The sequence below is a fragment of the Psammomys obesus genome, unplaced genomic scaffold (genome assembly GCF_907164565.1).
Source record: "Psammomys obesus unplaced genomic scaffold, mPsaObe1.curated_primary_1811, whole genome shotgun sequence".
Classification (NCBI taxonomy): Eukaryota; Metazoa; Chordata; class Mammalia; order Rodentia; family Muridae; genus Psammomys; species Psammomys obesus.
In genome coordinates, this window is record NW_026585987.1 from 3,679,458 (window position 1) to 3,707,338 (window position 27,881).

A 27,881-nucleotide genomic window follows, 5' to 3' on the forward strand; every position below is an offset into this window, starting at 1 on the left:
AGAATTCTACCAGACCTTTAAAGAAGACCTAACTGCAATTCTCTTCCAACTATTCCACAAAATAGAAACAGAAAGAACATTACAAAACTCATTCACCTTGATACCTAAACCTCACAAAGACCCAGCAAAGAAAGAGAATTTTAGGCCAATCTCCCTTATGAATGTTGAGGCAAAAATACTCAACAAAATACTCGCAAACTGAATCCAAGAACATATCAAAGATATCATCCACCATGACCAAGTACGCTTCATCCCAGGCATGCAGGGGCAGTTCAATATACAGAAATCCATCAATGTAATCCACCATATAAACAAACTGAAAGAAAAAACCACATGATCATTTCCTTAGATGCTGAAAAAGCATCTGATAAAATCCAACATTCGTTTATGCTTAAAGCCCTTGAGAGATCAGGGATACAAGGCACATACCTAAACATAGCAAAGGCAATATACAGCAAGCCAATAGCCAACATCAAACTAAATGGAGAGAAACGTAAATCATTCCTACTGAAATCAGGAACAAGACAAGGTTTCCCATTCTCTCCATATCTCTTCAACATAGCTCTTGAAGTCCTTCCTAGAGCGATAAGCAATTAAAGGAGATCAAGGGGACTCAAATCAGAAAGGAAGAAGTCAAAGTATCACTATTTGTAGATGATATGATAATATATATGAGTGACCCCAAAAATTCTAACAGGGAATTCCTATAGCTGGTAAACACCTTCAGCAAAGTGGCTAGATAAAAAATTCACTAAAAAAAAAAAAAATCAGCAGCTCTTCTGTATACAAAAATACAAATGGGCTGAGAAATATATTAGGGAAACAACACCCTTCACAATAGCCACAAAGGACATAAAGTATCTTGGTGTAACTCTAACCAAGCAAGTCAAAGACTTGTATGAAAAAATACTTCCAGTCTCTGAAGAAAGAAATAGAATATATCAGAAGATAGAAAGATCTCCCATACTCATAGCTTGGCAGGATTAACATAGTAAAAAAGGCCATCTTACCAAAAGCAATCTACAGATTCAATGCAATTCCTATCAAATTACAATTCTTTACAGACCTTGAAAGAAAAATTCTCAACTTCATATGGAATAACAAGAAACCCAGAATAGATAAAACAATCCTCCACAATAAAAGATCTTCTGGAGGTATCTCCATCCCTGACCTCAAGCTGTCTTATATAGCAACAGTAATAAAAACTGCACGGTAATGGAATAAAAACAGACTGGTAAATCAATGGAATAAAATACAAGACCCAAAAATAAACCCACACACTTATGGACACCTGATTTTTGACAAAGATGACAAAACCATACAATGGAAAAAAGATAGCCTCTTCAATAAATGTTGCTGGTCTAACTGGATATCTACATGTAGAAAAATGCGAATAGATCCATACTTATCACCCTGCACAAAACTAAAATCCAAGTGGATACAAAGACATCAACATAAAACCGGACACACTAAACATGTTAGAAGAAAAAGTGGGAAAGAGCCTTGAACTCATTGGCACAGGAGAAAAATTCCTAAACAGAACACAAACAGCCCAAGCTCTTAGAGCAACAATTGATAAATGGGACCTCATGAAACTGAAAAGCTTCTGTAAAGAAGAAGACATTGTCATTACAACAAAACAGCCTACAGACTGGGAAAGGACCTTCACCAACCCTATATCAGACAGAGGGCTAATATCCAGTATATATAAAGAACTCAAGAAGTTAAACAGTAACAAATCACTAATCCAATTAAAAAATGGGATACAGATTGCTAAACAGAGAATTCTCAATAGAGGAATATCGAATGGCAGAGAAACACTTAAAGAAATGCTCAATGTCCTTAGTCACCAGGGAAATGCAAATCAAAACGACCCTGAGATTTCACCTTACACTCATCAGAATGGCTAAGATCAAAAAGTCAAGCGACAATACAGGCTGGAGAGGTAGAGAAAGGGGAACCCTCTTCCAGTGCTGGTGGGAATGCAAACTTGTACAAGCACTTTGGAAATCAATCTGCCACTTTCTCAGACAATTAGGAGTAATGCTGCCTCAAGGTCCAGCTATACCACTCCCTAGGCATAAATCCAAAATATGCTCTAGTATACAACAAGGACATTTGCTCAACCATATTTGTAATACAAATTTATTTGTATTACATTTATTTGTAATAGCCAGAACCTGGAAACAACCCAGATGTCCCTCAACTGAGGAATGGATACAGAAATTGTGGTGCACTTACACAGTGGAATACTATTCAGCAATTAAAAACAAGGAAATCATGAAATTTGCAGGTAAATGGTGGGAACTAGAAAAGATCATCCTGAGTGAGGTATCCCAGAAGCAGAAAGACACACATGGTTACATACTCACTTATAAGTGGATATTAGACATATAATATAGGATAAACATACTAAAATCTGTACACCTAAAGAAGCTAAGCAGGAGGCGGACCCTGGCTAAGATGATCAATCTTCAAAACTTTAGGCAGAGTGCAGGGAATTTCATGAAAGAAGGGGGAGATAGAAAGACCTTTAGGGGACAGAAGCTCCACAAAGAGAGCAACAACCAAAATATCTGGGTCCAGGGGTCTTTTCTGAGATTGATACTCCAACCAAGGACCATTCATGGAGATAACCTAGAATCCCTGCACAGATGTAGCCCAAGGCAGCTCAGTCTCCAAGTGTGTTTCCTAGTAAGGGGAATGGGTGCTATCTCTGACATGAACTCAGTGGCCGACTCTTTGATCACCTGCCACTGAAGGGAGGAGCAGCCTTGCCTGGTCACAGAGGAAGACAATGCAGCCAGTCCTGATGAGGCCTGATAGGCTAGGGTCTGATGGAAGGGGAGGAGGACCTCCCTTATCAGTGGACTGTGGGAGAAGTTTGGGAGAAGAGGGAGGGAAGCCGGGCTTGGGAGGGGAAGAGAGAGGGGTCTACAGCTGGAATACAAAGTGAATAGATTGTAATAAATTAAAAAAAATTTAATTAATTAAAAAAAAATCTAGCTGTCTTCCAAAATGCCAAATAGTCTATTCCATTTTACTGTTTTGGATGGTTATTTTCCATAAAAATATATTGCTTATACTAACACGTGTTACTTAAATTTTTTTCATTAAATTTCAGGTTTAAAAAACTTTAACAATGTCTAACTCTGTAGCCTACACTGGCCTAAAACTTATGAAGTCCATGCTGGCCTCAAACTCACAGCAATCCTCCTGCTTCAGTCTCCTTAGTGCTGGGATTATAGGCATGAGCCATTACACCCAGTTCCAACTGGAATTTCTAATATAACAAAAGCCACATAAACAAAAACTCTTTCAGAGCCACAGTACTTTTCATGAGTGTAAAGGCATATATGGAAACCATAGCCATCAATCAATGACTGAAAACTGGTGGAATGTGATCCTGTTCTATTCCAAAGAATACTTTTTGAAACTCTCAGACTTCGCTGCATCTAGTTGGAGATCAGAAAAACTCACATAGAAATATTGTATCTCTGGCTTCCTCTGGGGAAAAAACAAAATCTGGCCATCTGACAATATTCAACTGACAGCGCTACAGGCTGGTACTGAAGAGCTGTCCCCTGGGCCAGGCAGAGGGACTCTGGCCCTCTATAAGGGCCATGCTCATTACCTGCCCAGACTCCCCTCTATTGGCTCTAGGCATATGATGGTTGTTTCACCATCTTGGCTCACACTCAAGATTCTTCTGGCAAACCAGCCTTGTAAACTGCACAGCACTTCCTTATAATTCTCATTTCTTCTCATTCCCACAGGCTTGGTAACTCCAAGGCAACAATTAGAAGTAGAGGTGTCATCTAGTCTTCCTTTATTTGGTCAGTGACATATTAAATATGGTTCCTATCACATTCTATTCTAGGAAAACTAAGGTGTGCTTCATGTTGTCTCTAGAGAAAACTCAGCATGCCCATACCAAGATTAACAGAGCTGGCCAAAAAGAATGTTATGACTTAAGTGTTAAAACAGGCAGGCCTATTATCCTCCAAGAGCTTTTCAATTTGTGATGACTTCAAACCTGTCCCAGGGAGCCTCATGTTTAGGAGGCTGCTAAGGGGGTCTCTGTGGTGGTATTATTATTATTATTTTATTTTTTTCCCGGAGACAGGATTTCTCTGTGTAGCCTTGGCTGTCCTGGCCTTGAACTCACAGTGATCCGCCTGCCTCTGCCTCCTTTGTGCTGGGATTAAAGGCATGTGCCACCATGCCTGGCTCCCTGTTGTATTTTTGGATTATTCTTAGACTATAGACAAACTCTGGAGCACTAAAGGCAAGTGCATTAAGGAGGAGGATGCTAGGATCGGCTAAGAGCCGCTGATGTCTCCTCTCCCAGTTTCCGGACATACTTACTGGTATGCCACGGCCCTGGAAACGCTGTACATCCTCTTCAGGAAGGGGAATAGGGACAACAAAGTATGCTGGCAACCTAGAAGAGACAGCATCGGCTTTTGGTTAAGACACTTATTTCACAAAACGCAAAACCTCCCATCAGTGAATACAAGGAAGTAACACGGAACTACCAAAAGGACCACACTTTCCTTTTAAGAACCAGCTCAGATGAACTGCCATCCCTGGGCTGGTAATAAATATTCTGACCAAATAAGTTAGCAATCTGGATTCCAACCCGAGCTCTGCCTAAGGCTCCGCACAGCCCTGCCTCTGTCAGCAAGGAAGGCGAGTTGTTTTCTTTCTGTGTCTGTCCTCTTCAACAAAATGAGGGAGATGGAGGATGTGGGCCCATCTCTGCAACAGAGCCCCTGCCTAGCATGCACAAGGCCCTAGATTTAATCTTCAGCACTAAAAAAGGGGGAGGTTGGAAAATCTAAAAGCATATGAAGTCCAGTAACAACATAAACACCTGTGTCACTTATAATTAAACTAAAAATCAGTAACCATGATGACTGTTGTCCATTTCATCACATGCTCTGAGATGGGCAAGGTGGCACATGACTTTAATCCCAACACTTAGGAGCCAGGTTCTCTGAGTTCAAGGCCAGCCTGGTCTACATAGTGAGTTTCAGGAAAGCCAGGGATGAAAAAAAAAAAAAAAAAAAAAAAAAAAGCCTGTCTCAAAACAACAATAACACAAAAACAAAACAATAACAAAAGAAGAAAGACCAAATTTTATAAAACAAGTTTTGCCAACAACAAATATTTAAGGAGTGCGCCTCTGTGGCAGACACCATTCTAATCCATCACATGATTCACTTAATCCAACATCTATCAGGTATTCAGTATAATTATTTACATTTTACAGAAAGAAACTAGGAAATTGAGGGTCTTCCTGGGTTACAACCAGAGACCTAGAGCCATTGTGATTTCATTATCTACAGGAGAAACTTCATCTCTACAAGAATAAGCCAGCTGAACAGCAGACAACGAGAAAGCTAGATTGTTCCAAGTTGCAGGGATCAAAAACATGGGCACACTGGCTCCTAGTCAACAGACTCCTCCCTAAGAGCTGTAAAGATGTTTCCTTCGAAGAAGTTGAAATAAAGCCTCCCGAGACAGAAGGCCCCTGTGTGGCTCAGCAGCAACGGAATAATCAGATGATGTTTGCATATACGCGCTACATGTTTAACCTCAATCTGTCAAGCATCAAGTCATGGAACAGAGACATTTTTTAAAAAAGGTTTTTGTGTGTATGTGTGTGTCCCTGAGTGTATGTCTGTGTACCATGTCCATGCAAGTGACTTCAAAAACCAGAAGAGGTGCTGGATCCCTAGTCCTCTGCAAGGCCAGAAAGTAATCTTATCCACCGTTCCACAAGTACCATAGAAAGATGGATCTTTAAAGTCAAAGAGTTCAGAACACAAATGACTGAGCCATTAATCAATTCCTAGAAGGTGGACTAACATACTAAAATCACGAGGAAGTGTAGTCATCAAACTCCACACTGTGGGAAACAATTAGCAAACAGTTTGATATCCTCAAGAAAAAAATGATGGTGTAAGTACCTACACATAAAGCAATTTAAGAACCCTATCAATAAATGGCAAAAAATACTACTCTGAATCTTTATTAAGAATAAATTAAAAAGATGAAAGAGAAATGTTTCCAAAATCCTATGTTCATATAATCCTAGTATTTGGGTGGCTAGCCTGGGACATATAGTGAAGCCGTCTCAAAACACGCACGCACGCACGCACCAAACTTCTTTTTACCTCCATGCAGACAATTTTAAAAGGACAAAGATCCCATGAGACCATGATGTACACTAAGGTCTGTGAACCACTGGTCATGGCTAAGGCCCTCAAGTCACAAACAGAATTAAGACTTTGACTTCTGAAGTTCTGAGGTACTTACATTTTCTTATATACTTGCCTGAGTAGGTGGGCAGTAAGCTAACCTTTCTTTAGGGATGGTCACTAAAGTAAAAGCACTTTCACAGAACAATGGCTTTTAAACTCAAGCCCATTAAAAGCAGAGTGAAAAATTAGAAAATTACCAAAATCCAGGCTTGAGTCCCTGATTACAAACCAGAAGCTTAAAGCTCTCCAAGAATGCAGGGGATTAAAACTGCTGTTCTGGAATGTTCTGGAATGCCATGCTATCAGGGTAGAGCAGAATCTGTTGAGAAATGCAGGCTCGGCTCACTCCACCTGCCCAGTCAGCACCTGCTTATCTAACACTGGGAAGCCCTGACTGGACTGTAACTCCCACACGGGCCACTGAGGAGTTCTCAATGCACCTTCTTCAATATTGCGTTCTATTAAGCTGCAGTGGGCCCTGGACCTAAATAACTCTGCATGTCTTCCCCACCTAGTAAGATTAAATACTCCACAGTGTTACCTCTCTGGTTAATGTCATCTTATATGAAGCTGTTCATCCACAAAAAGAACGTCTAGTAAATCTGAGTCCCTGTCCCTGAGCACTATTGAAAAGCACCACTCCAGGCACAGGGTGGAGGGTGTTCTCACTTATCCCATTTAGCTCTAGTGGATCCCAGGCAGTCTGAGACTATGAGCAATTAGTCTTCCTCTTCAAAACAGCCCCTTGAAGTAGCAGGATAAGTTCAGAGTAAAGAGCCTTTCTTGGGGCAGCTTCAATGGAAGCTGGGAAGCTGGTCAACCCAGTCATGGCACAGCTATAGTCTGGTGAGGGTAAGCCAAGCACAGAGCTACATCTCGCTGTGTTGCCACTGGTTCATGGGTCCCTCTGCAAAGCACCCACTCCATGGGGCTATACACCTTCTTGTATCTCCACAAGGAAGTGGAGTGAAGTAAGGATTTAGGAGTTGAAAAAGAGAAGCAATAGGCCTGTGACACCCAAACAGCCAGCTAGTTTCTCCTTCTTTCCTAGACAGAATAGGGGAGTGGGTTGCCCTGTCCATGTTTCAGATTGGTCGAAATCAAAGCTGCTATGCTGAAGAAGCCCAAGACAGCCCAATATAAAAAGTACTATGAACCAACAGTATTTTATGGAGCTGTCAGCAGACTGCTAGGAAGTTATGTTCTCAAATGATAAGACTCAAGTTTCTAAAAACAGATCCACAGAGTCATCCTTTAAAAATGTAGGCCAGATCACTCCCTGTTTCTGCTCAAACTCCCCCTCACTGTTCTCAAAATGAAAAGGGATAAATTCTTCTGGAAGCATCCAACCATCCCTTCTCCTTACCCCTTTCTCTGGCCTGCTCCTCCCTAGTCCTTGGGCCTCTTGCTGAAGCACACACAGCCCTGCCCTGGATGTTCCTGCCTACCAGGCTTCTCTGGACTCTCCTTCTCCTGGCTCTGATGAAAGGCCACTTAGCCCCAGGACCTTCCTGACCACCCTCTTCTCCACCACCTCCAGTTCTCCCCACCTTTTGCCTGATCTGTTTCTCCACAGAACTTTTTTTTAATACTGATATTGAAACCAGGGCCTCATATATGACAGGCAAGTGCCCTATTTCACCAAGTATCAGTCTCAGTAGCTCTCTACCTTGAATTTTTTTCTATGTATTCTTGTGTGTCTGATGTCTGAATGCATGTGCGGCCAGGCAACAGTCTTCAGGAGTCAGCTTTCTACTTCTGCATTAGGTTCTGAGATGAACAGCAGGATCATGCAAACTGCTTTACCTGCTAAGCCATCTTTTTCAGAAAGGGTCTCTCAACGAATCTGGAGCTCACCAGCTGGTTAGACTGGAGAGCCAGCAAGCCCTAGGAATCAGGTTATCTTGACCTCCCCAGCACTTCCATTACACATACATTTCTTTTACATGGGTTCTAGGGATCAAACTGAGGTCCTCATCCTTGTGTGGGAAGCACTCTACCAACTAAGCCATCTTCCCAACCCTACTGTTGAGTGTCTTAATAATAGATGCTCTACGGACTTCTGTTAAAAGCTTCTGTCAAGCCTTGACAGCTGTCTTCAACATCACACACAAATAATAAAAATAAAAGCTATAGTTGAAGGAAGGGATCTGTACATAGTTGATGGGAGTGCCAAAGAGCACAATCTCTGAGGCAGTCAGTCTGATAATTCTTAAACAGCTAAACACAATTAATCACACGTTTTGGCACTGTATTAGATTATATACCAGAAAGAAATAAAAAGCATATCCTCATAAAACTTCTACATAAATATTTGTGACGGTTTTATATAGAAAAGCCTTGAACTAAAACAACCCAAATATCCATCAACAAAAGAAAGGATAAATAAAATATAAAATATTGTTGTTTGGTAATAAAAAGAAAAAGCCAGAGGTGCTGGTGCATGTCTGTACTGGATGCTCAGGAGACTGAGGCAGGAAGACCTTCGGTTTGGGGCTAATTTGGACTAACTAGTGAGTTCTAGACGCACCTGGGCTCTAAAGAAAGACTCTGTCTCAAAAATAATAATAATAAATTAAAAAATTAAAGAGAGAAGGCAGTCATTTAAAGACCACCTATTCTATGTTTTTTTTTTTTAATATAAAAAAATGTCCAGAACAGGCAAATATATCATTTGCTTAGGGACTTGGACAGAGATGAAAACAGAGGCAAAATGTGGGATGACTATCAAATTTAGATTTTCTTTCCAGAATGATTAAAATGTCCTAAAACTTACTAAGATTCTAACTGTAGAACAATGTCAATACATTCAAACAGTGTTGGGGGTTGGAGAGACAGCTTAGTGGTTTGTTTTGTTTTGAGACAGGGTCTCTCTATGTGGCCCTGGCTGTTGCTGAACTTGCTATGTAGACCAGGTTAGACTCAAACTCAGAGATCCACCTGTCTCTGCCTCCCAAGTGCTGGGATTAAAAGCGTACATCGCTAATCATAGCTGTGTACACTATTCTTCCAAAAGACCCAAGTTCAGTTCAGAGCACCCACTTCACAGACAAGTCACAGACACCTGTGACTCCAGCTCCATGGGATATGTGATGACTCGTCTTGGTTGTCAACTTGACTGTCTGTGAAATGAACTAAAACACAAGCTTCTGGGCACTTCTGTGAGGGATTTTCCTGATCAGATCTGAAGTAGAAAGATACACTAAATGTGGGTGGTACCTTCTGGCAGCCTGGACAAAAGGACAAAGAAGAGACCTGTTTTTATGGCTGCTTGCCTTCACTTTTACTGACAAGATCATGTATCTGATACTGTGGTATTCCTTTGCTGGTATCAGAACCAACTTCTTCAACATTTCAATAGCTCTCCAGGAATCCTCCAACCCTTCAGTGCTAGGCTGGAACTGCTGAGATAGCCAGCCTTGTGGACTGAGCTGCGCCTGGATTCTCAGTTTCTCTAGTGTGAGGCAGCTATTATCGGACTCCCGAGACCATACCGTATAGGAAACCTAATAGTGTGTGTGTGTGTGTGTGTGTGTGTGTGTGTGTGTGTGAGAGAGAGAGAGAGAGAGAGAGAGAGAGAAGAGTGAGAGTGAATATCATATCCCCATTCTATAAGACTTGCTTCTTCAGAGAACCCTACTATATGATCTATGTAACTAATGGTAACAGCCATCGTGGATAGCTTACCTGTCACAGACTTTGTAGTCTTCATTCACACTCACTGTTTTGTACTTCACACTACCCTTGGTCCGCTCCAGCTCCCAACACCAGTCTTTCAGTGTGTCAAACATTACAGTGTGGTTCCTGGGATCAGTGGCTAAGAAAACAAAATAAGCATGACAGTAAAGTCTTTGCACGAGGCTGGTATTTGTTCAGATGAGCATACACACTCTGAACCTAATTTGTTACACTGAGTCTATCTTTATCAAAGAAGGATATATTCACACCTTAATTATTCCACTTTTCTCCACTTTCTGTCATTAATCAAAATTATAATGGGAATTTTATTCAAATGTTTATTACACTTATTTATTATGTGTGTTGGAGAGGGAGATGGCATGCCTGTCAGAGTGCACATTTGTTAAGCAGAGGACAACTTGCAGGGGTCAGTTCTCCCACCACATGAGTAGTGGGGATTAAACTAGGATTGACAGGTCTGAGCCATCCCACTGGTCCAAGCTGTCTCTACATACTGTAGGAAAGGAGCTGTTTTGTTCTTAAAGATTTATTTTCATTATTTTATGTTTATATGTATGCATCTGATTCTATACTCCAAGTGTGTGAAAACCTGTGGGGTCCAGACAATGGTGCTGGAGTTACAGGCAGTTGTGAGCTATACACTATGGGTGCTGGGAGCTGAACTTGGTCCTAGGGAAAAGCAGCAAGCACTGTTAACTGCTAAGCCATTCCTCTAGCCCTATGAAGCTATTTTTGTTCCACTCCTTACAAAAGTAATTCCTAGCTCCATTCTCAGTCATCTTCCCATGAGATAATTTACATAAAACAAAACCCTGTGAAACACAGAAAGACGGGCTTGGCACAAAAGCTAATAAAGGAAGTATTTTTAGCCCTACCACATGTGTATAACATGGCACACTGATCAGAACAGCATGTCAGACTCTGGGATGAAAATCCTTCTTCAGTTTGTGATGTGCTGCCTGCAAGAGACCTGTCCAGGATGGTACTTTGGTTACTGAAGGCCATAAACAGATCAGAGAGTTACAGTGAACAAAGTGGCCAATAGCCAAGGCCTACATAATGGTGACAGGAACTTTGGCTCCTAAATCAGCAGTGTTAGAACAAAATGTCCAGAAGTACTGCCTAAAACTCAGCAGAAATGGCTGTGGCCTTTCTCCAGACCATCACTGATTGCTGGAAGTGCATGCACATCAAAAACAAACACAAACACAAAAACAAAAACAAAAAACCCCAAGCTTCCTGGAAAAAAAGGCAAGTGTTTGCTAAAACCACCCCAGCTGCTTCTGTTAAATAAAATTATAGTAAAAGTACCTAGAATAATGACAATAACCAATGTTTACAAACAAACTTCTTGACTGCCAACGTTTTATCACCTGATCTTACATTACATCATAGTTGAAACACATTAAAAATATTGTATAAGTGGGATGGAAAGATGGTTCAGTGGTTAAGAGTAGTGACCTTAACCAGCCTACCCAGGTTCAATTCTATCGCCCACATGGCAGCTCCTAACTACCTATAACTCCAGTTTCAGGGAATCCAATGTCCTCTTCTAACCACAATGGGTAACAAGCACACAGGCAGGCAAACAATCAGACATGTAAAAATAACTAAATCTAAAACGATATTATATAAGACAGGAACAGTACTCACTCCTATAATGTCAATATTTAGAAGGCTAAAGTAGAATCGAGTTTGAGAGCAGCCTGAGCTACATACATATTAGAACAACCCTGCCTCAAAATAAGACTATAGACAGACAAACAGATACCATGTCTATCTATGTAGCATAAAAATACTAGGCTGAGGGGGAAAGATCCATTAGTAATGTGCTTGCCTTTCAAGCATGAAGACCTAGTTTGGTTCACGCAGGTGCTTGTATTCTCAGCACTGTGGAGGTAGAGAAGGAAGGATCTGAACTAAAAGGCACTCCATTAACAAAACCCATACAAAAAACTAATGGCTGCCGCGCTGTGGTGGCGCACACCTTCAGTCCCAGCACTAATAGCCTTGCCAGGCTGTGGTGGTGCACACCTTTAATCCCAGCACTTGAAAGGCAGAAGCAGGCAGATCTCTGAGTTTGAAGCTGGCCTGGTCTACAGAGTGAGTTCTAGGACAGGCAGGGCTGCACAGAGAAACCCTGTCTTAAAAAATAAAAACAAAAACAAAAACTAATGGCTAACCTTTACTCCCTGGACCTCCCAATGAAGGTTAGAAGGAAAAACAGAGAAGGATGGAATTACAATAGAATAAAGGTTCTATATACTCTGGGTACCTGGTAGAAAACAAACAAACAAAAACAAAAACCAAACACCAGTGAGTCATGCAACTACCAAGTTCCAAAAGGAAAGGGTTTAACATACTGACCATGTGTTGGCAAGCCTAGAAACTGTCCTAGTAAGAACCAGACCAAAAACATCAGGATTGGTGCTACACACCTTTAATCTTAGCACTCAAGGACAAAGAGATGAGAGGATGCATCTCTGAGTTTGAGGCCAGCATGTTTTTAATTTATTTTTTATTTTTATTAATTACACTTTATTTACTTTGTATCCCCCCTGTGGTTCCCTCCCTCCTCCACTCCCAATCCCATCCTCCCTCCCCCTTCTCCACACATGCCCCTCCCCAAGTGTACTGATTGGGGAGGTCCTCCTCCCCTTCCTTCTGATCCTAGTCTATCAGGTCTCATCAGGAGTGGTTGCATTGTCTTCCTCTGTGGCCTGGTAAGGCTGCTCCCACCTCAGGGGGAGGTGAACAAAGAGCAGGCCAATCAGTTCATGTCAGAGACAGTCCCTGTTCCCATTACTATGGAACCCACTTGGACACTGAACTGCCATGGGCTACATCTGTGCAAGGGTCCTAGGTTATCTCCATGCATGGTCCTTGGGTGGAGTATCAGTCTCAGAAAAGACTGCTGTGCCCAGATTTTTTGGTTCTGTTGCTCTCCTTGTGGAGCTCCTGCAGGGAGAAAACGGGGAAGAGGACAGGAGTCTACCACAGAGGGCTTCTAAAAGGCTCTACCCTGCAGGGTATCAGAGGCCAGCCTGTTTTAGATAGTGAGTTCCAAGGCCAGTTAGGGTTACATCGTAAGACCCTGTCTTCAACAATAACAAAATTTTTTTAATTAAGATGTATGGAAAATGCAGAACTCATAAAACTGAAATACTGATTTTTCAAATATGAATCAAGAGATGCCCATATATAATTAGTCAACACAACCAAAACTGCACACCAGCACCAGGCCAGAATCAGAATAAAAAGAGGCAGAATTTCTAAAAATAGAGATGATTATTTCTCAAGTGTGAGACCAATAGATGTTCATATAAACTGTGGTAATCAACAAAAAAAAGCCATGCTTATGCCTCCCAATATTGTAGCTACAATATAAAGAACCGTCTGTAACAAAGATGAACTTCTGGGACAAATTTCCTGTTTGACTTACTAATAGTAATTAATTAATATTAATGAGAACTATTTTTCCCATACATAGCCCATCACGAATGATAGGTACCTTTCCTTCTTTGAAACAGGGTCTCTGTGTATATCCCTGGTTGGCCTGCAACCTGGTTCCTAAATCAGGCTTACACTGAACTCACAGATATCCACCTGCCTTTGCATTCAAGAATTGGGCCATTAAGCCAAGATAACAGGCACTTTTATTCTCAACTAGCTCTCATATAATGAATGTATCCTATCTGACATGAATTTAATGCTTAATAATCTTCACAAGAAAGACATTAACAATTTTTAAAATGAGAAAATACACCGGGTAGTGGTGATACACACCTTTAATCCCAGCACTTGGGAGCCAGAGGCAGGTGGATCTCTGAGTTCTGAGTTGACGGCCAGCCTGGTCTATAGAGCTAGTTTCAGAACAGCTAAGGCTACACAGAGGAACCCTGTCTCAAAAAACCAACCAACCAACCAACCAACAAATATTAAATAAAATAAGAAAACACAAATACACAAGGCATTTAGAACCCTAAAAGGACATCACCAACAAAGAACTTCTTCTCTACAACATACAGTCAAGATGTTAGAAATACAAAGCAGAAGCTAGGGAGATGGCTCAGTGGGTAAAGTGCTTGGTATAAAAGCCTGAGGACATGAGCTCAGATCCCTAGAACCTACTTAAAAGTGGGGCTGGGTGTAATGGCCTCCACTTTAAATCCCAGCAGAGGCAGGGACATCTCTGTGAGACTGAAGCCAGCCTGTCTCCACAGTAAGCTCCAGGATAGCAAGGACTACTTAGAGAGCTCTGTCTCAAAAAACAAGCCAACAAGAAAAGCCAGGCAGGCACAGCAGCACACATCTGTAAATCAGCGCTGAAGGGAAGGAGATGAGCAAACAGAGTGGATCCCTGACACTCACCGGCCAATAAGCTCTAGGTTCAATGAGAGATCTTGTCTCACAAACTGAAGTGGAGAGGAATTGTGGAAAATATTTGACAATATTGTACACACACACCTACATGAATATGTACATACCACACACAGTCCATATAACGATAACCAACAAGAAACAAGTTTACATTCCCACCAGCAGTGGAGGAGGGTTCCCCTTTCTCCACAACCTCTCCAGCATGTGTTGTCACTTGAGTTTTTGCTCTTAGCCATTCTGATGGGTGTAAGGTGAAATCTCAGGGTCGTTTTGATCTGCATTTCCCTGATGACTAAGGACATTGAGCATTTCTTTAAGTGTTTTTCGGCCATTTGTTTTTTCCCTATTGAGAATTCTCTGTTTAGCAATCTGTATCCCATTTTTTAATTGGATTCCTTGATTTGTTACTGTTTAACTTCTTGAGTTCTTTATATATACTGGATATTAGCCCTCTGTCTGATATAGGGTTGGTGAAAATCCTTTCCCAATCTGTAGGCAGCAGTTTTGTTCTGATGACAGTGTCCTTTGCTTTACAGAAGCTTTTTAGTTTCATGAGGTCCCACTTATGCTCAAGTACACAATAAGGACATTTGCTCAACCATGTTTGTAGCAGCTTTATTTGTAATAGCCAGAAGCTGGAAACGACCCAGATGCCCCTCAACTGAAGAATGGATATAGAAATTGTGGTACATCTACACAATGGAATATTACTCAGCAATAAAAAAAACAAGGAAATCATGAAATCTTCAGGTAAATGCTGGGAACTGGAAAAGATCATCCTGAGTGAGGTATCCCAGAAGCAGAAAGACACATAGGGTATATACTCACTCATAAATGGATATTAGACATATAATATAGGATAAACATACTAAAATCTGTACACCTTAAACTAATCAAGAAGGAGGACTCTGGCTAAAATGCTCAATCCCCATTCAGAAAGGCAAAGAGCATGGACTTCAGAAAAAGGAGAAAACAGGGAACAGGACAGGAGCCAGCCACAGAGGGCCTCTGAAAGGCTCTACCCTGCAGGGTATCGAAGCAGATGCTGAGACTTATGGCCAATCTTTGGGCAGAGTACAGGGAATCTTATGAAAGAAGTGGGAGACAGTAAGACCTGGAGAGGACAGGAGCTCCACAAGGAGAGCAACAGAATCACAAAATCTGGGCACAGGGGTCTTTTCTGAGACTGATACTCCAGCCAAGGACCATTTGTGGAGATAACCTAGGACCCCTGCACAGATGTAGCTCATGGCAGTACAGTGTCCAAGATAGTTCCATAGTAATGGGAACAGGGACTGTCTCTGACATGAACTGATTGGCCTGCTCTTTGTTCACCTCCCCCTGAGGTGGGAGCAGCCTTACCAGGCCACAGAGGAAGACAATGCAACCACTCCTGATGAGACCTGATAGACTAGGATCAGAAGGAAGGGAAGGAGAACCTTCCCAATCAGTGCACTTGGGGTGGAGAAGGGGGAGGGAAGATTGGATTGGGAGGGGAGGAGGGAGGGAGCTACAGGGGGGATACAAGGTGAATAAACTGTAATTGATAAATTAAAATAATAATTTTTTTAAAAAAAAAAGAAAAGAAAACAACAAAACTCAGATAGGCATAATCACTTGTACCTATAATCCCAGCATGTGAGAGGCTAAAGCCACTAATTGGAGGCTACCTTGTACTACATAGTGAGTACTAGGCCAGGCTGGGCTACAACTGAGACCATGTCTCAAAAATTTATGCAGAAAGACAGAGAATAAAACATTATTAAAAGCTCTTTGAGGAAAAGACCAATTCACCTACAAAGGCCAACAATCAAATTAACATCTAGATTCCTAGATTCCTTAAAATCTAGGAAAGCATGGAACAATATATTTAAAGTACTGAAAGTAAATAATTACCAACCTAAATTGCTATAAACAGCAAAGCCAGCTTTTAGAACTGACAGAGAAATAAAGATATTTCAAGACCAGCACAAGGTCAAAATTATAACAGTACATAAAAGAATAAATTTCATGACAGTAATATATAAACAAAAGAGAATTAGGATTTCATCACATCCAACAAACTAAACTAGCAAACCCCTGATACTAACATCAGAAAGACCTAGCAAACAATAATCCACCCAACCAGAAAAAAAAAACCAATAAAATTAGTAGAATTAGTAAATATCTCTCAATATTCACTTTAAGTATAAATAGCCTCAACTCACCAAAAATTAAAACAAATAAAGTGAAAGATGCAAACAGGCTGAATATATTTTAAAAACCAACTCTAGGGACTAGGGCATGGCTTTTGCAATTACGAGCAAATACTGCTCTTCCAAAGAACCCACATTTGATTCCCATCACCCATGTTGGATGACTCACAAACACCTGTAACCCCAACTCCAAAGAGACCTGACACCTCTGGTCTCAAGTGACACCTAAAAAAAAAAAAAAATTCACATAGATATAACTTAAAATAACAAAAATTAACAGATCCAATTATCTACCATTTCTAGGAAACAGCTGACAAGAGCTGGCACAGACTGAAAATTAAAGGATGCAAGTCAACCTATAACAAATGAAGTTCAAAATAAGCTGGGTAACTATTCTGTTACTTGAGGTATACTTGAAACCAAAATAAGGACAGATAAGGAAGGCCACTATATAGTAATAAGGGACAATTCATCAAGAAGACATACAAATAGTGAATATATATGCGCCAAATGCCAGGGCTCTCAATTACATAAAACATAGTAATAGTAAACATACATGTGCCAAAAGCTAGGACAATCAATTTCATAAAGCAATCACGAATGGGCATTAAAGTCTAATAGGTCCTGATAACAGCAGGTTACTTCATAACCCCATCTCATCTTTGGATAAGTCATCCAAATGAAAATAGAATGAGAAAATCCAGGAGTTATACTATACCATAGATCAAATGGATCTAAGATAGCTACGGAATAGTTTATCCAATAAAAATAGAATACACCCTATTCTTCTCAGCAGCCCATGGAGCTTCCTCTCAAATACACCATATATACTTTACGATGCAAAGCAAGTCTTAGCAAATACAGAAGAACTGAAATGTTTCTTGTCCTCATCAGATCATAGGGAATAAAAGAAATCGACAGCAACACAGGCTGGGGAGACTGATCAATCAGCAAAGTGCTTTCTTTACAAGCAAAAGAACCCCATAGCATATATTTTAAAAAAGCCGGGTAGATGGTGCATGGTGCATACCTTTACTCACAGCACTTAGGGGCACAGGCAATCAGATTCACATGAGTTCAAGGCCAGCCTGCTCTACAAATAAGAGCTCCAGGACAGGCAGGACTATAAACAAACCTTGTCTCAAAATTAAACAAACAAACACCCAGCCAGGTATGGTATGCACTTGTAATCCTAGCATTGGGAAGGCTGGAAGGCAGAGAAGGTAGACCAGTAGGGCTGGCTGGCCATGTAGCCTAGCATGCTTGGTGAGTTCCAGGCCACCTGGAACTAGAGACCCTGTCTAAAAGAAAAAGAAAAAGAAAAAGAAAAGAAAGAAAAGGGGATAAAATGTGGACAGTGCTTGAGGAATGACAACAAAATCATTATTCTTTCATCTAAGTCATCCATAAATTCTAGAATGTGACAGTGTCTCTGAAACATCTTGCATCTCTAAGCCTAGCGCACACTCTTAGCAGCCACACTCTGCTGCATTATGGCTCACTCCTACCTTCTGCAGGGTCAGGCCCACAGCCAACACTCAGCAGATGCTCACTCTTGAACCAGCCAACCAGATGTCTGTGACAGCCGGACCAGGGTCACTAAGCACCCACTCCATGTGGAGAGCAATGGGCAGAGCAGATAAACCAAGGGAGAAGTGAAGAAGAGAGCAGACACCTGAAAGCACATCCATGCTGCATACTTTCTGCTTGTTTTACATTATATTTACTCCTTTGCTTTGTATGCATGCAGGGGTGGAGCAGAGCAGAGTCAGAGGACCTGGTTTTCTCTTTCTACCATGTGGCTTCTGGGACTGAACTCAGGTCGTAGGGCCCTTACCTAATGAGCATCCCAGCCTTGTTCTCAAATTTGTTTGTTTGTTTGTTTGTTTAATTTTGAGACAGGGTTTATTTATAGCCCTGCCTGTCCTGGAGCTCTTATTTGTAGAGCACGCTGGCCTTGATTCATGTGGATCTGATTGCCTGTGCCCCTAAGTGCTGTGACTATAGGAATGCACCATCTACCCGGCTTTTTTTTTTTTTTTTTTTTTTTTTTTTTTTTAAATATATGCTGTGGGGATCATGCCCGGGTCCCTTTGCTTGTAAGTTCCAGGCCACCTGGAATTGGAGACCCTGTCTCAAATGACATTCACTCTCATTCTCCTCTCTCTCTCTACACACACACACACACACACACACACACACACACACCCCACACACAAATTTGTGTGTCACTAGTAGGTCTTCAGGTTTTCCCTTATCAAGCCAGACCACTGGAGTGTTTTTCTTATGAACAAATGTCCTGTTTTCACCAAATATCTATTAGATATTATGCTCTATTTCAAACTTTAAAGAATATATGATGTCCTCTAGAATCTTAAGAACTTAGGGATAAATCGGGTTATTTTAAATCATCTCATTTTTTTTTTCCTTTTCAATAGTTTCACATTTTCAGTATATTATCTTTTTTTTTAAACTCAGAAAAATTAAAATTCATCGGTGTGTGTGCTCTCACCTATGCATGTGAGGCCAGAGGCAGACACCAAGTGTCCTCCTCTACTGCTCTCCAACTTATTTTTGAGACAGGGACATTTGCTAGGAATCCCAGAGACCCAGGCAGGAAGTTCCTGAGTTTGAGGTCAGTTTGGGCTACAGGGAGAGACAAAACCAAAGCCGAATAGGACGGCTCCTGAGTGCTGTGCAGTGATGTTCAGAAGATCCTTACCTGTGCTATCCACGGCAGCTGCATAGGAAAACAGAAACAGTCTTTTCAGCAGTAAACGAGTCTGGGTATGATGGACAATGCCACAGACAATCTAGAGAAGAAAGAACCAGGGGATACAGTTATGCCCTTGATACAGCAACGCTAAAAAAAAGGTAGGAGCCAACTTATCTTTCTCTATCACACTAACAATGCTCTAGGGACACCACCACCAACCCTTGCTGAAGCTTGATCTATGAGCTAGCTTTTGGAATAGTGCCAGAGTACCAGATCACTATTTTTCAAGCTTTCTAAGAGCTCTGAATTTCTAGGGAAAATTTAAAACACAGTCTAATTCCCCAAAAACCAAAAGTTAAAAATCTCAACTGTCCTATTAGGTCAGGTCCTATCCAACATGTCTAAGACTCACAGCTGATATCAGACACTAAGCAAGACACTTAGCTGACTCACTTGTGGACGCTCTGGATAGTGACGGGAAGGGGCTAGGGATGGAGGCTGTTATTAGTATGCTTGCCTAGCTTGCACAAAGCCTAGAAGCACATGCCTATAGTCCCAGCACTCAGAAAGTAGAGGGAATCAAAGCTTCAAGCTCATTCCTGCCTACAGAGAGCTTTCAAGGACAACCTGAGCTACACAAGCACTTGTCTAAAAAGGAAAAGGAAAAGAAAGGAAAGAAAGAGAAAGAAAAGAAAGAAAGAGAGAGAGAGAGAGAAAGAAAGAAAGAAAGAAAGAAAGAAAGAAAGAAAGAAAGAAAGAAAGAGAAAACTGTCTACTATGCTTTCTGTTTATTGTGTTAATCAAAAGTATGCTTGGATAAATGACTGAAATAACTATCCAAAAGGAAATGTTTTGTTTCTTGGGGAATTTTCTCTATCTACAGCTTTCTTTGCCTACTTGGAATTGATACTACAATCATATTCCCCACTCCAACTGAACTCTCATAGTCTCTGAAAGAAAATTAGGGCACTACCCATGGCATGCATAACTCACTTCAGATCGGACAGTGTAAGCAAAGTGGCTTCTTGCTGGGCGTTCCCTAATGTGAGCACTATGAGGAACAAGACCTTCACTGTCTTGGCAAGAAAAACTTAGGAAATTATAATGAATTGCAGCATTTCCTGGCCACAACAACTTGCTGTGACCAACAAGAAATGCTGCTAAATCTTGAAAGGTGTACCTGGTGACTTGGCTTTGCTCATGTGACCTGTGTTCCCAGATCCACACCCAACCGCTACCTTGTAGAGGTAAACACGGATTCTAAGGAGTAGGAAGTCAGTGTTCCTGCTGTAGACAGACTGTCAGGGGGAAGGGGGTAGCCTTAGCATTCCCCAGTGGAGCCTGACCTCACTCATCACCTTCTACCCTGCAAGTTAGCCAGCACTATGCATTTGAAAGACTCATGGAAGCAAATCCAAGTCAATACAGTCATCCTTGCCCCAACTCTCTCACACACTAACCCAAGAATGTGATTACAGCTGAACCCAGCTTCACAAAGGCCCCCTTCCATCTCAGGCAATATAAGCAAAACCTACAGCCAGTGGGGGAAAACTTGATGGGAAATAAACCTAAAAACACATGCAACTAGTTACCCTTTTGACTTCCTCTTCCTTTGTGTACCTCAGACAAAACTGGAGTACCCGCAGATCTTTGCAGTGGATAACAAGCTTCTCTGGGTATTTCTTCAGTTGTCCGAACAGAGGTTTTTTTTTCTCATCAAACACTACAGACCAATGACAAAAATCATGAGTAGAAATGAATGTTCCATGACAACAAATTAATGCTAAAGGAACACACAGACTCTTAGCTTCTAAGGACAGAAGTCCTTCCCTGCAGGATTCTTTTTTGTTTGTTGGGGGGGGGGTGTTTGCTTTTTGTTTGTGTTTCTTCCAGACAGTTTCTCTGTGTAGCCTTGATCGTCCTGTACTCGCTTTGTAGACCAGGCTGGCCTCGAACTCATAGTGACTGCCCTGCCACCCTGAGTGCCATCACCCTGGGCTTTCTGTTTTTTATTTTTATTTTTTTAATTTTTGGGAAGGTTTGTTTTTTCAAGACAGGGTTTCTCTGTATAGTCCTGGCTATCCCAGAACTCTCTTTGAAGATCAGGCCAGTCTCAAACTCTGAGATCCACCTGCCTCTGCCTCCAAAGTGTTAGCCATGCCTGGCTTCCAGCAGATTCTTTATTCCTCTGGAGTAAGCTAAGATTCAAATGGACAGACCAGACTCCAACAGCCTGAAGAAAACTCACTCTGATGGGCCTGAAAAATGCCTCAGCAGCTATGAGCACTTTCTTCTCTCTCAGAGGACCAGAGTTCGGTTCCCAATATCCATGTCAAGCTGTTCATAACTGCCTGTAACTCCAGCTACAAGAGACTCATCCTCTCCCCACAATCCCCACATGCGATAAATAAAATTTGAGTCCGGGAAGACATCAGTTAAGAGTGTTTGCTGCTCTTACAAAAGACAGGGTTGGTTTCCAGCACCACATGGAAGAAGGCTCACAACCATTTGGAACTCCAGTTTCAGGAACTCCAACGCAGGCACCAGGCATGCATGTGGTGCATATACATATACACAAACAGCCAAACACATCAAATTTTAAAATAAATAAATATTTAAGAGAGAAAAGCTGCAAACCTGCAAAAGCTGAGAATGGAAGGGAGAGTGCTGGTTATATTTTCATGCAAGCCAACTCCTACATTTATGACTAGAGCCCCAAATGACATTTCCCTTCCTGCTCCAGAGCCTGGACTCACTCAGCACCTACTGGTGTTGAAAATACCATAGATGGCTGAGCAATTTCTGAAAATGACCTGAACCCAAAATGGAGAAAGAAAACTGTGAGGCTTAGAAGGACAGTCTTACTAAGGCATCAGAAAGGACGACCTAGGTTATACAATCCAGCTTTCGGGTTTTTTTGTTTTTTGTTTTTTGTGTTTTTGGTGGTAGTAGGGGCAGGGTTTCTGTTCTGGAACTCATTCTATAGAACAGGTTAGCTTCAAACTCAGAAATCTACCTGGCTCTGCCTTCTGGGACATGGTGTGCGGCACCATGTCTGGATTAAGCTGTTCTTGTCTTATTTTAATAAATGTTTAGGCTTTTTTTTCTTTTAAGCTTTCATTGTATATATTCACTGTGTATGATACCATGTTTTCCAAGACACTGCCATCCAAACCTATAATGTGTGTCAAGCATATCGCCATTACCTACATATAATGAACCTGGACTAACCAAGTTGGCTTGCATGAAAATATATACCAGCACTCTCCCTTCCATTCTCAGCTTTTGCAGGTTTGCAGCTTTTCTCTCTTAAATATTTATTTATTTTAAAATTTGATGTGTTTGGCAGAATAGTTGTGTGTGGAATATTAGAAATAAACAGGCAAGGTGAGGTGGCTTACACCTGAAAACTCAGCACCCAGAAAAAAGGGTGAGAGGTAAGAAGATCCTAAGGTTGAGGCTAGTGGGCTTACACTCACACATAAATCTTAAAAGAAAAAAGAATGACACACAAATGAAGAAGACCCAAGCCCAGCTTGGCTCACTTCTAACCAAGTAGCCTAACCCCAGGGTAAGCTGCTTCCTGCTGCACTTACCTTTCACAAAGCTGCTTACACAAAGTAACTTAGGTAGCAGTTTAACAGACTGTAATATCATCTTTATTGCTATGTATTCTGAGCTGGGCAAAGCAACAAGGGAAGGAGACACTCACCTCCATAAATCTGATCCACACAGTGGAGTGGAACATCATTTACTCCTACAATCTTATTCTTAAACTGAGTTTCCTAAAAAGAAAAAAAAAAATCAAAAGGAAACAACTATGACTCCTTTTAATTAACTCAGATGTTCAGAACAGAGCAAATTACTGTTCTCCACTGTACACTGAGAGAAAATGAGAAAGACATCCGTAGCCCCCAAGAAAGAGATGCTGCAGTACCTGCAAGAAAGTCCCATGAGTAACAGCTACTTCAACCCAGGAAGAACATGCCACTTCTGGGTTGCACCCAGGAAACCCACCAGGCCATGGAAAATCAAGAGAGGAAGGGCCAGTATTTCTGCATACAAATGCAAACAGGTGAACAACAAAGCTCCCTGGACAGCTCTGGGGAGCACTGGGAGAAGTCAAGTTCTGTGCAAAAGCTATCTTTGCTCAGGACTAGGAGCTAAGCCCTGCAGCAGACAGCAGGGCAGGAGACCAGCCTTGAGAGCAGCAACACTGTGCTTCGTATGAAGCAAAGAGATCCAGGGCAGCTGACACATGGGGGTCAGGCAGAGCTCTCAACGGGTTTCCACTGAGATGCAGAGCTGTCCATCCCCTACTGCTCACTCCTAAGTGGACACAATCTCACAATGACACTGCAACTAGGTTCAGATCAGAAACAACCTAAGCTCTAAGGCTGCACTCTTGATCAGTTTCACTACAGCCCTCAGTTCCTGAATCTGTGAAAAAGCTTAGCAGAGAGGAAACATGAACTGTGTAAGTGAGAGGTTATTCCAATAAGTGACTCATGCTGTGCTGAATACAAAAGAAATTGGGAAAAAGCTGATGGTGACAACTTGTAAAGACAAAAGCAAGGGAGTCATGAAGCACAGGTGGCAATTTTGAGGTGGTCCTCCTGGAAGGAGCCCCTAAAGGGCAAAAGCAGACCACTAACAGGACAGATTTGTCTTTTGTTTGTGTTGAGAGACAGAGAAGCTGCAGGGAAAACAATGGAGTCTCGGCTGCACTTTTCCTACCACTCAGCAAATGCAGCTCATACATACACTGCCGTTATCCGAGTCTTCATCCCCCAAGAAGGCAATCTTGAAGTCAGTGCAGACAAGTCTCCCATAGACGCCACGCTGACAGGAATCTTCCTGCACATACTTCAGGACTGTGCTGGCCTCACAAAGCAGTTGTTCACCTGATGGAAACCAAAGCAAGCTCTCCTCAGAGGCCTCAGGGATTGCACAGAATGTGAGCACTAAGCTTTTTCACTGTTTACATAAGGACAAACACACAGTACAGCTCAGTGCTTGACAGTAGCTCACTCCAGAGGGGCAGGAACTGCAAACTGAGGAGAGAATGTGAAGCAGAGGAGGGAAAGCAAAATGGCTCAGAGACATCTTCATGCTGGGATTTCTCTGACCTCTCACCCTGATCGCGGGAGTTTTCACACAGCTGATAATCATCTCAAAACTCTTTCCTTCGTTTGGAAACAGGTTCTCACTGTATTACACAGACTGGCTTTAGGCTCCCTACATAGCCTGGGCTGGCCTTAACTCACAGTAATCCTCCTGCCTCAGCCTTCCACGTGTCGGGATTAGAGTTGTGCATCCCTGCACCTGCCTTCCAGCTACCTTCTCCAGAGCAGATCATGTATTTTCATTACTTTGACCCAGCAGGTGTCCTACGGCAATGGTACTTTAAGTGGAGCAAAGGCAGGCAGGTTGGCCAGCAGGGCCCCTTTTCCTGTGTAAGCCAGGGCCTCCTGGCAGCCTTCTCAGATGACAGGGGTACTCAAGCCTTCCACAACACCTGTGTCTCATCCTGGTTCTATGCTGGAGAATGAGAGGAAAAAGGTGGTCAGGAGGGATGGGGTGCGGGTTGTCTCTCTTTCTTAATTCAAAGCATTTCCTCTCAATGTGCTACCTTCCATGCTTCATCTGCAGGAACCCAGCCCACGAGAAGCTATGGTTCCTGAAGACTGAATATACAGCCAAAACACACTAGGGCTGGGAGCTAGGTAAGCATCCTCTGCTGCCCAGAAGAGAAATTCTGCTGGTGTCTGGGTGAGGACAGGAAAGAAAGTAATACTGGAAACATAGAACAAACTTCGCAATAACAATAAAGGAGTTTTCTCATCATAGCAGATAACCATCTTCCCCACAGGGTCTCCCTCTGGATTTCTTCACCTTTGAATTCCCTTGTTGGCTAAAAGTTCATTTACTGTAGCTTCCAACATAAATATAAAGAATAAGCCGTCAGCCACTCAGACTCTCAAGGGTACATAGCAGACTTTTCTCCTTTCGCTCAAGGGGCAGTTACCTCCAAGTGAAGCACTAGGGAAACACCTGAAGATAACTCAGTCATTAGATCAGCCTCCAGGGAGACCACAGAATTTGAAGAAAACAAACAAGTCAGAGCCCGTTTGGGGTTTAAAATAGTCCCAGAAAAAGTACCTTAGCTATGGTCAAGGTGAATAAGTGGGAAAGGCTTCTTGTGCTTCAGCCCCCCGCCCCAAGACCAGGAGTGCCTCATCCTATGGTCATGCACTGCAGACCAGAAACCAGTGGGCAGTGGCTACCACACACATCCGCCGAGACCTTCTACAACATGGTGTGCAGGCTTGTCTGAGCACCTTGTCCAGACCAGACAATGACATGCAGCTGGTGTCTGGACAGGCTGTTACTCTAGGCTGAGGCGCAGGGAAGCTGTCAACTCAGAGCTGCACTTACAAGAGGCTGTCAGCTGCTATGAGATGGAAAAATACATTTAAAACAGTTAAAAACAGAGGTTAATTTCAGAATCTGCAATTCCAAAGAGGGAAAAAAAAAATCAACCATAGGAGGGAAGAATAAAAGTTTAGGCCATCATTAAAGAAAAAGGCCTCTGAAATTTAAAAACATTATTTAAAAGTCTAAAATAAAAAGTCAGGCATCCTTGTTACAGAAAAATACACAAGAAAAACAAAAACCTTTTGAAGCTGGATGCTACATGTACACCTATGAGCCCAGTATTCAGGAGACAGATGCAGAAGGGACACAAATCCCAGGCCAGCCTGAAACCTAGTTTTAAAATAAACAAAACACTTATTTAAAAAAAAAAGATTTTGGACTGGGGAAAAATGGAAAAAGGAGTATACAGTTGGCAAGGTCATCCACATAAGAGAGAGACATACCACCAAGAGGTCTCTGTTCTTGAACTCACAAGTGATTAAAATTTTAATATGAGCTTAACCACGCTCCTCTGTCTCAGAAACCATCAACCAATCAGGGCTCCTTCATAAGGAATGACTTCAGAGTAAAGTCCAAGTGGTCCCAGCATCTCTGGTACCTGTGCTGAAATACATCCGCTGACAGACAGGTGAGGCCCACCAGTCCTGTAAGGCCCAGGTAGCTATGATATCCGAGAGCAACTATGGATGGAAGCAGCAGGAAGGACATGCAAACTGCAGCATTCTTCCAGGTACTAGGGCTTTCTTCATTGGAGACCAGAAAAACTGGATGAAGCCAGTTTTCTTTTGAAGACACCCTCAAAAAGGCCTCATTGAATTGTGAAGTAAGGAATTCCCATTATTTCCATCAGGTTGGAGGAAAGGGAAACAGACATTTTTTTTTCCAAATGTTGTAACATCCAGAGCCAGGTGTGTTTTTGTTGTGAAACATCATCACTGTGCCAGAAGATGAAAACAAAGGAGTTTATATATAGCAACACCAGGGATGATGTAATCTGTCTTTGGCCTCAAGCTGTATGTGAGATATGATGCTAGTATGACCGTTACCTGGCAACAAGTGAAGAGTGACTTCCTCCTTTTCTGCTACTTCCTTTTCATTTGTATGAATTTCCTAAAAATAAATAAACAAATAAATACAAGAGCAAAAGATTTTCTTTAAAGGCCTAAAATAACAATTAAGGCATACTTTCAGAAGATGTATAAAACTATTATCTACACTCGGAAACTTTGTGTTGATTTAACATGCTACTGTTATTAGTTATTTATTTTGTATGCACATGCAAGCACAAGCATGTGCCACAATATAAGCATGCGTATATGTGTGAGTGTGTATGTGTGTTGTGTGTGAATGTTTATGTGTTGTCTGTGTTTATGTGCATGTGTGTGTCTGTGTGTGCCTTTGGAGGTCAGAGAACAACTGGAGGAGACTGGTTTTCTCCTTCCACCAGGGTGAGTCCCAGTGATCAAACTCAGGTCTTTAGGCTTGGTAGTAAGGACATTTATACATTGGACTATCTTGTTAAAACTGGCCTTTAGAAAGCTACTTTTCAGATTTGTGTTTAGGGGGCTAGAGTTGTTGCCTTAAATGCACAAAGCCCTGGATTCAATCCCCAACATCAAAAACAAAAGCAATCAATCAAACAAAAAAACCGATGTGGAGATATGACTCCGTTCAGTAAAGTGCTCACTGCCCAAGCATGGGGACCTGAATTCTGTCACCTGTACCCCTGTAAATGCTGGCACAAGCATGCACCTGCAGTTCCAGTCAGGGGCAGAAGGATCTCCAAGGCTCCCTAGCTAGCCAGTCTAACCAAAGAGGTAGGCCCACACTCAATGAGAGATTGTCTCAGAAAATAACGTGGAGGGCAACTACAGAAGGCATCCAATGTCAACTTGTGGCCTCCACATACCTGCACACATGTGGACATGTACAAACAGGGTGTGGTAGAGCATGCCCATAATCCCAGCACTCAGGAAGTGGGGGCAGGAAGATCAAGATATTCAAGGACTAGAGGAAGGGCATGGGAAGAGAAGGAGGGAGGGAGGGTGGGAATAGGATGGGATGAGGGAGGGGGCTACAGCTGGGATACAAAGTGAATAAGCTGAAATAAGAAAGAAAGAGAGAGAGCAAGAAAGAAAAAGAAAGAAAGAAAGAAAGAAAGAAAGAAAGAAAGAAAGAAAGAAA

At 41.9% G+C, this 27,881-nt stretch overlaps 1 protein-coding gene across 3 annotated transcripts in view; it reads right to left on the reverse strand.

Annotated features, from left to right (window-relative positions):
- Mtmr12 (myotubularin related protein 12) overlaps positions 1–27,881 on the reverse strand; it is a 76,062-nt gene that overhangs the window by 21,978 nt on the left and 26,203 nt on the right. For all 3 annotated transcript variants that reach the window (XM_055601039.1, XM_055601040.1, XM_055601041.1), the window contains exons 2-8: positions 26,744–26,807; positions 24,024–24,163; positions 22,972–23,044; positions 20,852–20,982; positions 19,266–19,356; positions 9,957–10,086; positions 4,369–4,444 (exon numbers count right to left, since the gene is read on the reverse strand). In XM_055601039.1, coding sequence (XP_055457014.1) covers positions 4,369–4,444; positions 9,957–10,086; positions 19,266–19,356; positions 20,852–20,982; positions 22,972–23,044; positions 24,024–24,163; positions 26,744–26,807 — 705 coding nt within the window. The remainder of the gene's footprint in view (positions 1–4,368; positions 4,445–9,956; positions 10,087–19,265; positions 19,357–20,851; positions 20,983–22,971; positions 23,045–24,023; positions 24,164–26,743; positions 26,808–27,881) is intronic.